The sequence below is a fragment of the Chlamydomonas reinhardtii genome, chromosome 9 (assembly GCF_000002595.2).
Source record: "Chlamydomonas reinhardtii strain CC-503 cw92 mt+ chromosome 9, whole genome shotgun sequence".
Classification (NCBI taxonomy): Eukaryota; Viridiplantae; Chlorophyta; class Chlorophyceae; order Chlamydomonadales; family Chlamydomonadaceae; genus Chlamydomonas; species Chlamydomonas reinhardtii.
The window spans coordinates 1,550,482-1,564,125 of NC_057012.1; the positions used below are offsets into that span (position 1 = coordinate 1,550,482).

The window sequence follows — 13,644 nt, forward strand, 5'->3', positions numbered from 1 at the left end:
GATCCGACCAAACCCTGGGAACACCAGCCACATACACGCAGGTAGCCGCGGCCCCAGCAAAGCCGAGTCCCATGCCGAGCGCAACCAAGCCCAGCACGCGCTGCCGTTACCATCTTTACCGAACTGCCCCTTGAAGCCACGGCATCAGGAACACCGGCGCGGCGGCCGGCACATTGCCTGGAGGAGTATGGGGTGCCCTTTGCCCAGCGGTCCTCCTCACCGCCCAAGGTTGACCCCTGGAATACCGTCACTCTCGCCAATCTCCGGATTTGGGCCCCCTTTCTCTCCGCCCCCCAAAACTGCAACCGCTGCTGCGATGGAAACCCCTGCTCGCACACTGAGAACCACGCCTTCCCGAAGTACGGTGCTCGTCACCGCCGAAGCCTACTGGTGTCAAGGTGCGGTGGGCAGGAGTGGGTCGTGCCGCCGGGAAGATGGACAACTTAGCCGTTGCGTCCAGTTATGATCGCGCAGCTACGGGAGGGGGTTGCAGAGGGAGGGTTTCCCTCCAGCCGCCAGGAATGGGAGGGGGCCCTTGCCAGGGTCGCCGAGCGGCAGCAAGTTCGGATGCCCTTGCCCCGCATGTTTCTTTTACAATACAGTTACTCATTATCTTGGCTTAATTTGTTGCCGGTCGTCAATTCGCGACATCGGCTATAGGGGACTAGGAAAGGCGGGAGACACAACGAGACAACAAATGGATGCTGCCATGAACATTTTGTTAGAAAATGATATGGTTAGCAAATGGTGTATCCCAGACTAACTACGCAAAGTCAGCCTCTGGATCCAAAGCGCGGTTGCAGACTTGAAGTCCGTGTGCATGGCGCTGTTGGTATGCTATGGAATCTATCCAGCTTTTAAGCTGTTATATATTTGATAGCTGGAAGAAGCTCTGCGCCATGAAGCATGGTGTGCCCCGCCTTCTAATCTTCTGTGCCCCCGCCCGTTGAACTGCCCCTGGGAATGAATCACTTTTGGGTACCGCCATACTTACAGTATGCAGAGTATGGTTTCAACAACACTGATGCGCAAAGCCATGAATTAGACCAAACGAAACTCAGTCAACGGCGAGCAGCGCAATGGCCACCTTGAGTTTGCATACCGAGCAAGCTTTAAATGTAGAAGTTGTAATTGTTGGCTACGGCTCGGCAGGGGCTGCCGCAGCAAATCTTGTGGCGTGTGGTGTTGCTCGGACACGGAGATGTCTTGTCTTCGAAGAGGCACCGCAGTCGGAGCGGCAACCATATGGGCCACATATGAGCGGCTCAGGTGCGATCTTTTGCCATGCGGGTTAGCCACTCGGGTTTAGGCAAGCATCTTGCATCCTGACGCGTTTTCCTGCACTTTGCAGAGCCGCTAGACATCGCCGCGAGCCTCAAACGCACTCAGAGATGCATTCAGGGGGATGCCTCGGTGAGACAGCAAGCGCGGCGCCTATGACTGCCTAAGCACGCGTCCGCTCAACTGCACACGCCCACTCCGGTCACGTCACCGCACCGAGCAGCCCCAACTACGGTAGTTCTGCCTCCAGGGCCCCGGTCGAGCCATTCACCATTTCTCTAAACGCAACTGACACCTGCAAATATTTACCCGACTGTAGGATCAGGGCCTACACGTGCAAGCGCAATGGGGCGCTTCCGACGCGCCCTTGCACGGTGCCCAACCGCTGGTCTACCGCCACCACCGCCTCATCCAGCTGGAGTGGCTGCCGTGCAGCAGTCAGCCACGTGCTGGGTCGGTGCCTGACACCCATTCCGCGTCCCAGGACGCGCACGGGGGCGGCTGGCGGGCCATATTTAGAGATACGCTGAACGGGGGCACCAGCGCTGTCACGGCGTCGTTTGTTGTGCTCGCTTGTGGCCAAGACCTTGCGCCGCCGGCGGGCGCTTCCCTGGCGCTGCGGCACCAACCAGGCATGCAGCAGCAACAGGTTGGACCCGACGATCACAGCAGCTGCCGTGGATTTGGCGCGCAGCAACCCCAGCCGTCGGGGCAAGCGCGGATGCTCCCAGTTGGTGTGGCGACCGCGGCGCAGGTCGCCGCCGCCAGCTCTGTGCGTGTTGTCGGCGCAGGTGCGTTAGGGTGCATTTGAAGCGTCTTGGGCCACAGGAATATAGGGATGCGCACCGACATATCGACCTGCCTGTACCCTGTCACCGACCCCAGACGGTGCGGCCATCTGCCTCCCCTCACGGATGGGGCTTGATTGTTGGGCTCGGGCTCATAACCCCCCTTGTGTCTCTAGTGTCTCTGGTGCGTGCGCGGTTTGCAGTTTGCGGTTTGCGCCAGTATTGATTTCCCAGGAAGCTAATACAACCCGTCTCACCGTCTCCCGCAGGGCTGCACGCGTGGGATGTGGCAGCTGCCGTCGCTCTGCTACGGCATGGGGAAGACGTGGTGCTACAGCAGCCAGCGGGCAGTGTTGTTTACAGCGATGCACACACGGAGCACGGCGGTGCCCAGCTGCTGTCCTCCGCCCGGCGTCGCGCGCTGGCTGCCTCGCTGCAGCCGCACTACACTGCGCCGCAGCCCGGGCCGCTCGGCAAGGCGCTGCGGGCGCCCGCCAAGCGCCGCTTCTGGGCGCTCGTCAAGGACAAGCTCACGTTGGGGCGCGGAGTTGGAGGCAGCAGCAGTGGCAGTGGCAGCGGTGGTGCGGGGGAGCATCTGGTGCTGTGGGCGCCCAGCCTGCATGACCCCCGCTTCATGCCGTTCCTGAGCGCCCCGTTGCGGCACGCATTGCTGGGCGGTTCGGATGGGGCCGAGGGGGCTGGCGACATGGTTCTGTACCGTGGCATGGTTCACCCGGACGTGCCTGGCCTGGCATTCATGGGCCTGGAGGCTCACGCCGGCAGCAACCTGCTGCTGCTGGAGCTGCAGGCGCAGTGGCTGGCGGCGCACCTTGCCGGTCGGCTGGCGCTGCCGCCGGCTGTCGCCATGCGTGCTGACGTGGCGGCCCAGCGTGCGTGGCGGTCCGGCGCGCTGGCGCACCCGCTCATGTCGGTGGGCGGCTCGCTGGCGAGGAGGCATGAGCAGTGCTATCTGGAGCAGCTGAGGCAGGACCTGCGGAGTGCCAGCATCGCCACGGAGCCTGAAGCAGCTGTTGCAATACAGCAGCAGGATATAGGCGCGGCAGCCTCACCAGCCTTCCAACCACTGCCAGGGCCGCCTCCGGTCGTGCCGATTAGCACTGATGCTGGACTGCGCGTGTCCGGCGGTGCCTCTGACGCCGGACTGCGGACCCCGGTGGGCCCCTTGGGGCTGGCTAGCCTGAGCCTTCAGTTGGCGCGGCATGGCGGCGACTGCCGGCTGAGCGCTAGCCACAGGGCGGAGGAAAGCAGCGGGGTCGTCCTGACAGGGTCTCAATCCCAGCGGGCATCGCTTAGCCAGCTACCTGCAAACGGCAGCGGGGACACAGATGTCGACGTTGCCGCTACCGCGCAAGGGCACGCAACAGCCGAGGCACCCCTGACGCTGGCTGCTGACCGGCTGCAAGCCAGCGGCACGTCTCCCGCAGCACAGCACTTCATCATCGCGCGCTACCGCACGAGCAGCAGTCATGGACTGATCGCAGCGTCTGCTCCCACGTCCCCGAGCCGGCGAGACCAAGCAGCCGGTGCTGCGGCCAGGCGGTCAGCCTCCCGGCCAGTCAGTAGCCGCTTCCGGCATCACATCGACGGTGCCGTCTCTGAGGCGGAGGAGGCGGACAAGGCAGCAGGCTGCTGTGCCGCAGAGCCCCCGGCGCAAGCCGCCACGGGCTCCCAGTCGCATTCCGCAGTGAACGCGGGCTGGCTCGTGAACGCTGCCATGCGCCACAGCCAAAGCGGCCCGCTGCATGGGGCTGACCAACCGGGTGCGACGGGGCCCTCCCGACGAGCACCGCGCCGCAGCATCACCACTGGCACAATCGGCCACGTTCTGAGCCGCGCGCTGGCCGCTGCTGCCGCGGCGGCTGCAGCGGCGGCGGGGGCTGCTGGCGGCTGGACTGCAGCTAGTGCTGCTACCAGTCCTGGCCATCGTGCTCATGCACCTACTGCGGTTACTGCTGCAGCCTGGCGGCGGGAACGCCGCAGCACAACCTCCGTTCTGGACGGTGACGACCAAAGCCATGGCGCCGGCGCAGGGAGCACCAGGCCCCCTCGCCGGAGCGCCGGCCTCGGCCCCGGCATCAGCACTTTCTCAAACTCGACAGTCAGGAACGCTCGAGCGGCCAGCATGAGCGGCCTTGGCCGCCAAGCAGCTGCTGCTGCGGATTCTGCGGCCTCAGCGCCCGGTCAGCCAGTGGCACCTGGGTCGCCGCTCGCTGAAAGGTTTGCACGGATGGTAGCTGCCAGTGGCTTACCCGCGTCGGTTCTGGTGGAGATCGTGAAAGAGCAGCACCCGTCACGTGATCGCGGCACCACCAGCGGCAGCATCAGCGTTGGCGCCAGCCCTGCACAGCTGGGGCCACCACAGCCCCAGCTTGTGTCTCGGCTGCAGAGCAGCACATTAGGCTGCGCCTCCGCGTCTGGCAGGATGGAGACTTGTATTCCACTGGCGGGCCCCCGCGCCCGCGGCCGCATGCCGCCCCGCCGCGCATCATCCGAGGTTGGTCCGAGTCCTGGCGCGTCAGGTGCCGCAACCTCGACAGCCGCAGCAGACAGCGCCTATCGCCTGGTGATCTGTACGCCGCTCAGCGACGCCGAATCGGACGCCGATGCATCCGTCCGCGGCGGTGTACAGCGGACGCGCGACGGTGCGAAATCGTCAGCTGCATCGGCCGTTTATAACAAAATCCCTGCCGCAATGGCCGCAGCCCCCAACTGGGCACTTTACATCAGCAGCCGTGCCGTGCCCATCGCAGCTGCTTTGATGGGTGATGTCAACTCGCCGCCACCAATGCGCATGAGCCTGCAAGGGTCGGACCGGCTAGCGGCGATGGACAGTGCTGCTTTTGCGGTCGCGCAGCAGCCCTCGCCGCCCCCACCACGTGGCAGCTCGCAGCGCTTCGGTATGCCGGCGGCGCATGCGCCGGCCGGCCTACTGGGGCTCAGCTTTGCTGCGTTGCGGCCGCGCTCGACTGCGTCACCGCCAGCTAGCACCTCGCGGAGCCGTGGGGGCATGGCGAGCTACCTCTCACCCAGTGGGGCCGGCGCATCAGTACGTGGCGGGGCTAAGGAGCAGCAGCCTACAATGGAGGTGCCTAGCATGAGCCTTCTGTCCAGCCAGGCTAATGGCATTAGCAACGGTGGTGACGCAGGTGGTGAAACCAGCGTTACGCCAAGAGCTGGCCGTTTCCACCTGGGCTCCTTCAGTGTTGGCGGCGGGAGCCACTTCAACGGCAGTGAGCGTATTAGCGCTGGCGGCGGGGACGTCGTGCAGGAGCTTGAGGAGCAGATGCGGGCACTCCGCACCCACTTGCAGAATCCGGCGGCATTCCCGTTTCCATCCATCGGACTTGCGTCCACCTCAGCTGCCTCGCGCGGCAGCCACACGCCCAGGCATTTGAATAGTACAGCCGGCGGCAAGAGCACGGGCAAGAGCAGCTTTATCACTGCTGGTGCTATCAGCCCAAGTAAAGCCCGCCGCTCAGCGCCCAAGTATCGCGCCTCTGAGCCCAATCTAGCTCTACTCGAGAACGACGGGGTGGTGACGCCGGGCAGGAAGACGGACGTTCAAAGCTGCATACCCGAGGAGACAGAGTCTGCTGCCGCCGGTAGCTTCCTCGTCTGGCGCCGCAGCACCCGGCCCCGCGACAGCAGCAGCAGCCAGCAGCTGGCAGCGGATGTGACTGCCGCGGCGGCAGCAGGCTCTGAACAGCGGCAATCGCTTACTGGATCGCTGGAGCGCCCGGCACGCCTGTCGCGCAACCACCTGCACGGCAACCAGCCGCCGTCACTGCTGGAACGCACGCGGTCTGGAGCAGTCGCCGCTGCCACGGCGCTTGCCAGTGCATCGAAGCGGCAGCTGCACCGCCTTGCGTCCGTGGGCAGCGGGGCAAGGCCATCCGTCTCTGAGGCGCCGTCGGTGATACCATCCCAGGCGCAGTCTCCTCCACCTGCCCCGCTTCCCCTACCCCTCCAGCTCCGGCAGCCGTCCCACGTTTTGGGCACATCGCCACCCCGGCACAGGGATCCACCAAGCGGAGCTGCCATTAGCTCACACGACGTTATCAACCACCTGCCAGCGCCAACGGCTGCACATGAGAGTGGCGGCGGTGGCAGCTTGCCCTCCCGCTTCAGCGGTGCCGCCGCTGGTAACGGCGCCGGTGATGTGATGGCCTTTTCCTCATCTCAAACTGCGGGCCGAACATCCGGACATGACTCGGTCCTCGGCAGCCACGCGTTTCCACCAAAAGTGGCACCGCTGGGCAGCAGGCCTCGAGCTGTCAGATCAACACACCCGAGTGACAGGGAGGGCTACTCGCCCGCTACCGCGCCGATTGGAGGTGGCAGCTTGCCGTCACCCATGGCTGGAGCTATCTTCGCGGCCGCCGCATCGCCGCACGGCCTTACAGACCCGCTCGCACACCTTGCGCTGCCAATGACGCCCTTGAGACACGCGCACGGCCTGCTACCTCAACCGTTGTCGTCAGCTATAGCGTCGCCGCTCAGTTACCAACAGTCGCCGTCAGGTGCTTGCCCGCTCGCCCATCTCCCGCTCCCTACCCCGGCGCTGGCGAGCCCGGCCCACAGCGTCGCTACGGCTCCAACGCCTTTCGGGCGTTGCTCTGCAAGTGATGTCATGTCTCCCCGGGGCAGCAGCCCTGACGGTGCGGCGTGGCTGCCGAGCAGAAGCATGTCAGAGCACCCGGATGACGCGCGCACCCCGGGCCCCAAGTCGCGTGGCGGTGCTACCGGTACCTCAGCCATCAGTGCCATCCCTGAGGAGCGAAGGAGCGGCAGCCGGCACAAGTCCCTGCGTCGCCAAATCTCCGCAGCGCTGCTGGTACTTCATCGTGCTGCTACGGGAGCAGTGGGCAGCAGTGCAAAGGGCACACCTGCAGGCGGCAAGGAGAGTGGAGGAGGCGGCCTGTTCGCACTGGCTTCTGAGGCTGCCCTCCTGCCCTACAGCAAGCGCATACCCCGCAGCTTAAGCCGCGGCGGTGCCAACTCAAGCAGCATGGGCGAACTCAGTAATGCCATTGCCTTGGGCGTTGCAGACAGCATTGCCGCGTCTCCACGCGTGGCAGTAGCCGATGGCGGAAGGGAAGCTCCTGTGCGGTCAGCGCCACCGGCGCTCCAGTGGCCTGAGCATACGGAGCCTCTCGACAAACGCTTTGCCCAGGACGCTGTGAAGGCAGGAGCGGCCTCGTCAGCGGTGCTACCGGCGGTGCTGTCCGCTGCTCGGCGGAGTCAGGATTCAGCTCTGCCCACCGCCACCGCAGCCTGCCTGCCGTCTCGCAGCGCAGCCTCTGCCACGGCTGCAATGCTGATGCGCACGGCGCCTCCCCGGACGCCTACCGTGAATGACGCTGGTCATACTGTGCTGCCATCACGGCTTGCTGTGGTGAGCGTCGCGGGACTCGCAGCTCGCCAGCGCATACGCGCCTCGGCACCCCCGCAATTTGGGTATGCGTGTGGCCCAGAGGTGGATGTAGAGTCACAGGCCACGCGGCTTCCCTGCCTGCCGGGTGACAGGACGTCAGCGGCTGCAGGCAGCGACGCAGCGGCTGAATCAGCTGACGTGGCGGGGCTGGCCAGCGGGCCCTTCGAGGCCAGTGCTGCAGGCCTTGTGGCCACGCTAGCTGTGCTGCAGGAGGCGACGGTGGAGGAGGACGTGGAGGACGAGCTGCCCCTGCGCCTGGTCAGCAACATCCTGCCCAGTGCGATCTCTGAGGCGGAAGCACTCGACATCGCTCTCTTGGGCGGCTGTGGGCAGCGGGTCGGCGGCGCCGGCAGCAGCAGCGGCAGCAGCAGCAGCAGCGTGCCATGCGGCACGCCGGCACCGAGTGGGGCGACACAGCTCGCTCTGCTGCAAAGCAGGTTGCAGCAGCACGATCGAACCGGGAATGAGGGCCAGGATGTCGACGAGCTCGATGTAACAGTGGGTCCCGTCGGCGCGACGATGTTTGGCGTGGCCATGCTTGGCGCCGCGCACTCGGCGCTGGCAGGGTCGTCCTCACGCCCGCAGCTTGAGTTCGTGCTTAGCCCACCATCGCAGCAGGCGGAACTGCTGCGGCGAACTCACGCGGGTAGTCGTGGAAGCTCTGGATCGGGCTCAATCGTGCTGCAGCTGCCCTCGGTGCGGGGCGGCGTGGTTGCGGACTTGATGGCGGCGGTTAACACAACGCGCCGCACGCCGCACGGCGGCAGTGACTCCGAAGTGGATGATGCGGAGGAGTATGACATCTTCGGGCTTTCGCACCTACTGCCACCCTCCCGGCGGACGTCTCCAGCCGGTCGCATTGCAGCTGAGCTGGCGGGCCAAGACGCGATATCCCTGCCACTGCTGCAGCGGGCGCCGCAGGTGCCTGGCAATTCCAGCCGCTCGCAAGAGCTCAACCTCGTCAGCGGGTGTGCCATTCCGCCCGCGACAGCGCAGCATCAGTCCCGGCCGTTCCCCATGCAGCTGTCTCCCTCTGACCTGCCCTTGCAACAGCCCTTGTCGGCGGACAAGCTTACGGATGACTTTGAGCTGTTGGATCCAGATGCCGACACCGCGCTGGAGGACCGCCTGAGCCCCGTGGGCATCTGCGCCCGCTTCACGCCTGGCGCATCGCCCTTCCGGCCCGCCTACGCTTCCTCACGCCGACTGTCACTCGCGCCGCGCTGCCCGAACACGGTTGTCGGCCTGGCGGACTCACTGATCAGCACTGCTGATGGCCATGGCACCAGCACAGGTCCGCCGTCGGCGGGCTGGAGCACAGCAGCCCCAGGCCGACAGTCCATGAACGCGGCCCTGCTTCTGTCCTCAGTCCACAGCGCGAGCTTTGGACATGGAGGCGGGAGCCACGGCGGCACGGGCGCGGCTGCGGGCGGCGGCAGCATGGCCAGCCGAATGCTGGGCACGCTCAAGTGAGTGGGGGAAGGAAGGGGCAGTGGGCACGTGCAGTTACACGCAGGGCATAGAGCGCTGGGCAGCCTTGCAAAAAGTATTTCGGCCTCTAACGCGCATTTTCAAACCAACTTATGACAGGAAAATGAGCTCGCTGGTGCGCACGCCAACAGCCACACCGCAGCAGACCGCGGCTCCGCCGCGCCGGTCAGCGACCGGCCTGAGCAATGGCCGCGGCAGCATCGGCGGCGTGCTGCCGCCCGCGTTCAGCCACCTGGCGTCTCTGCACGCCCTTGCGCCTGGCAGCGTCCGGGATGCCTACGGCGGCCAGGGACGGGGTCGCGGCGGCGATGGCCGTGATGGCGCCGCCTCCAACGCCTTCACGCTGCTTTCGCAAACCCACTCGCAGCGAAGCAGTGGCGGTAGCGGCGCGGGCAGCGGCTGCGGCAGTGGCCAGCCCACCGCATCGCCTGGAGCCAGTGCAGGGTCTCCAGCGGCCTCTGTGCCCGCCAGTCGCCGCACGCTGGTGGGCGGGACCTCAATGCTGCGACAAAACCCGGCCCACAGCCACCTGCAGCAATGCCTGCGCTCTGGCCCGCGCATGAGCTCTCCCAACCTGCAGGACATGCACGACGACCTGCTGGAGGCCGCGCGCTGGAGCGCCGCGCAGCGGCAGGAGCGCGACATGAAGCGCCACGTGACGCAGCGGGCGCAGGTGCGCGACAGGCTCTGCATGGTGGGGATGGCGGTGGCCGACGCAAGTGCGGCGAACAGCCACGCACCTCAGCAACAGGAGCAGCAACAGCAACATGACAAGGCGCTGGCGGGGGCCGTGTCCTCATCGCAGCGGCCGCAGCTGTCGGAGCCGCTGCCTTCGCCACTGCCCTCACCGCTGGCATCGCCGCGGTCCAGCCGGGCGCCGTCGCCCTTGCTCCAGGTGCGCGCGCAGCTTCATGCTGCGCCGACACTGCCATTGAACTGGTTTACACGCCACAGTATGAAGGTCAAAACCCCGGGCGACGCCCAGACCCCCTCTGCCGGCGGCACACCGCCAGCCGCGGGAAGCAGCCGAGCCTTCCGGCGCTCCTGCACCTCGCCACGCTCGCCTCTGAGTCCAGCAGGCCGCGAGCACAGCCGCATGCGGAACATTGCCACGGCGGAGGGCTCGGGCCCTAGCTCGCCTCTCAGGTCGGGAAGTGCGCACGTGCTGACGGCACATGGCGGCAGCTCCAACGCTCTCCATGTCGTTGCCAGCGGAGAGGTCTCGCTCGGCATCGCGCGTGCTGTGGGGAGGCTCGCACGCCACTCCAGCGCAAGCGGCCCCGGAGGCCTAGACCCGCGCGCTTTGGCCGCTGTTTCGGGAAGAGCAGCGGACGTTGAGGCGGTGTGCGCAGGGCTGGAAGCGGAAGCAGGGCCGACTGAAGACCACAGCGGGCAGGGCCAGGCCTGGTTGGACGCGGCTGCCGCCGGCATCAGTGAGGCTTGGGAGCATGCGCACAGCAACCATGGCAGCGTCAGCAGCTGTGGCACCACGGGTGCCCTACTGCGTGCAGATGCCGCGGACGTGTTTGAGGATGGCGTCAGGCGCGGCGGTCCTGCCTGGGAGATCATACAGGCCAGCCGCGCCCGTCAGGATCAAATGGTCAACCAGGTGAGCTGGGTGTGCATGGGCGCTGTGAGAGCACGGGCGGCAACAAGTCTGGGAGTCAGGTGTTGCACGGTTTAACCTGAATTATGGCATTGACTGTACTTGTGCAGGTGTCAGCATGGTTGCGCGAGGCCCTCGCGAAAAAGGCGGCGGCGGCACAAGCGACAGTGGCGGCGCAAGCGGCGCAGTAACCTATTTGCGCTCAGGGGTGCCCCTGTTTGCGCTAGATGAGGGATACACTGTTGGGATGCACTGAGAGGGGCTGAGTGATAGCGACAGGTTCATGTTGTAGGAAGAAGACGCGGGCAGGGATGCATTCCTGAATACGGGCATGAGATGGCTACGAACTTGCCGCTCAGAAAGGGCATGGGTTTGAGCATTTCACCCACGTCTTATATCTGTCACCGTGGCGATGTTGCTGGGCGCGGCTTCACAGTTTTCTTTTAAAAATTCTGTGCTGCCTGCTAGCTCCAACAACCTCCTCTGGCATCGTACGCATTCGTTTCCTAAAAGCATCAGATCAGCATATATACCATACTTGATTGATTGACTTCATTACCTCGACTAGGCTGGGCATGATGTCAACACCACAAAAGCTGCTCTGTGCCAGTAAGGATTTAGGAAGGTGGTGTGTACTGCGGGCCTGCACGAGACCGACGCTGCCAGTGGCACGTCCTTGCACGCTGTGAGTGGGGCCGCGCTTGTGGTGAACGTGTTTTACAGGCTCTTAGATTACGTGCGCATGTGTATCTGCCACGTGAGTGTGTGTCATAGCCGAGCTGTCGAGGTGAGCTGGGCATACTTCCCATACCATACGGTATTTGACTGACACACTTTCAACTCCGTTCACGGCCGCACGGAGGCAAGAGCCAACCGGCACGTCTGCATGCGTACGGGTTCCCTGACCTGACATTAAGCTTGTAATCTAATGTTGCACGTATGATTCTTGTGCTTGCCTGCGACTAAGATGGCTTGGCTTGCTCATGTGCCACGTATGCGGCCTACGGCCTCAAGAGCACCATGCAAACATGCTGCGCCGCTTCCCGGTGCGCCATCACAACAAAAACCACGAATCAACGGGCTTGTAAAAGCATTCCCAGCTGTATGATAGTGTTGCATCCATGTGTGGCGTATATAATGCTATCTCCGCGGTATCACCTGCAGCAGTTCACAGTTTCAACTAGCTTTGATTGCGCCTTGCCTGCTCACCCCTCCTCAACAGAGGTCGCCCTTGACGCTTTCCACTTGCAGATATGCTCTACTGTACTGCAACTAGCTGCACTAAGTTTACAAACGCTTATCAAGGGTGGCGCATACAGTAGGCACGGCTAAGACCGCCGTTTCCATCGTTTTGCCACGCCCGGGCACTATGATAGTGTTGCACTTTGCAAAGGTAGGGCACACGCCGATGCGGCCGCCGACGAGGCTGGGGAACGCCACCGCATGGTCCTGTGCACATAAGCAGCACGTGCCAGCGAGGCGGGTGGTGAGGTGGGCGCGGCGTTGCACGTGCTCGTGGGTGTAATGGAAAAGGGGTGGAGCTTGAGCGGTGGCGGCAGGTGGAATGGAACAGGGCATTGGGCCGGTAGCCCGGTTGGCGTAATCCCGTAGGGTGTAGCGTATTCCCAGACCCCAACATTTAACAGTCAATGCGCGGCGTCAAGGCATGAGCGCGCGGCTGGTAAAACGGCGTCGCTGGCTTGCTGGCAGGCTGGTAGTCTGCTGACGCGCATTCCTCGCGCTCTGGGCGCCCGGCCAGGCGATAGCACCAGACACACACACAAACCACAACGCCACACTTGTGAAGCAGAGTCGCAGCGCACAACAGCCAGGAGACAGACAGGGGCGCGGTGTAGTGGCGGGGTCCCGGTCTTCTAACTATGACCACCCAGTGACGCATTACAAGTTCAGGTGACAGGCCCACACAAAGCACTTGGAAGGTCCAGGGCCCCCTGCCAATACCCTCCGAGTCGCCAAGGAGCACCTAAACTGTCGCACTCCTACAGGAGGACTTGAGGCAAGCACCTCATCCCTCAATGGCAACCATCACCTTTCAGGCCTCAATAAAACTTGAACAACGCAGCCAACGAAATGCATCACAGGCACCGGGACCACGGGGGGCACTGGCCCCATTTAACTCATTCCAGCATTCTTCATGCAGCGTGCAACTTCTTCACACCGTCCGCTGCCCACTGGCGCTTGCGCCACACCGGTAGCAGCATTCATTCACCTCACGAGCAATCGCACTCACGTGCAGACCGGTATGGGATGCAGTCCCTGGCGTGCGGCTTGCGATGGTCTGGACCCTAGTAGTCTCATGTCTCTCGCTCCTGCTAGTCTATCCCTCTACAGCTTCTGGGCTCACACGACCAACCAACACACAAACGTGCACGTTCACACTACGCACGACATCAGCCTCACCACGCCACGCCGCGCTGCAATCCCCAGCCCGTGGGGGCAAACACATGGCCGTCCCGGCCAGGGCCGGACATCCGCTTGCCATTCCTCTATAAGGCCCGCCAGGCTACTCCCGCAATGCGCTGCAACCATAAACCCTGCAACACCGCCCCCCGACGCTTCAAGTATGATACCGGCACGCTACTCACTGTCACACAGGTCAATCACCTCCTTCACCTTCTTCAGGCCCCACTCCTGAATGCTGACCCGGGCCGTCTGGCAGTGCTTGCACCGCACCACGACCGACCCGCTGGGCTGCGCGACCGTCTGCTCGATGGTGATCCACTTCCAACACCCCCGGTGCATGGCGCGTCCCGCGTAGTAGACCGGGTTGGTCTGCTTCAGGCGCTCGCGGCGCAGGCCCTCCAGCTGGGCGCCGTCTCCTTGCCGCTGCGAACTGGGCGTAGACGCATGTTGCTGAACTGGGCGTCCACTTCAGCAGCATGTGGGCGAGTGGCGCACCCGCCGGGCCCGTGACCTGCCAAGGCATGGGGTTGAACTCAGCCTAGAATGCCGGACGTCAGCAGCCCACCTAGAGCAGCAGCCGATATGTTCACCTGATAATA

General features: G+C 64.2%; 2 protein-coding genes across 2 annotated transcripts in view; one reads left to right on the plus strand and one right to left on the minus strand.

Moving 5' to 3' along the window:
• The first annotated feature begins 630 nt into the window (after positions 1–630).
• Positions 631–12,262, plus strand: CHLRE_09g397700v5 (uncharacterized protein). Its single transcript, XM_043065856.1, has 6 exons — positions 631–1,269; positions 1,352–1,413; positions 1,601–2,072; positions 2,339–8,993; positions 9,115–10,624; positions 10,732–12,262. Exons 1-6 carry the CDS (start codon positions 1,080–1,082, stop codon positions 10,810–10,812), a joined length of 8,970 nt encoding a protein of 2,989 aa, XP_042920870.1. The 5' UTR covers positions 631–1,079; the 3' UTR covers positions 10,813–12,262.
• Positions 12,263–12,508: 246 nt separating this feature from the next.
• Positions 12,509–13,644, minus strand: part of CHLRE_09g397701v5 (uncharacterized protein) — a 1,662-nt gene continuing 526 nt past the window's right edge. The window contains exon 2 of the mRNA XM_043065857.1: positions 12,509–13,556. Within this exon, the coding sequence (XP_042920871.1) occupies positions 13,220–13,384 (165 nt within the window). The 5' untranslated portion in view covers positions 13,385–13,556 and the 3' untranslated portion in view covers positions 12,509–13,219. The remainder of the gene's footprint in view (positions 13,557–13,644) is intronic.

Bases quoted from the DNA above. Each gene is read 5' to 3' on its own strand.
- CHLRE_09g397700v5 (XM_043065856.1), top strand. From the start codon at position 1,080: ATGGCCACCTTGAGTTTGCATACCGAGCAAGCTTTAAATGTAGAAGTT. The intron at 2,073-2,338 runs GTGCGTTAGGGT...CGTCTCCCGCAG, and splicing joins TGTGCGTGTTGTCGGCGCAG to GGCTGCACGCGTGGGATGTG. The intron at 8,994-9,114 runs GTGAGTGGGGGA...AACTTATGACAG, and splicing joins CGAATGCTGGGCACGCTCAA to GAAAATGAGCTCGCTGGTGC.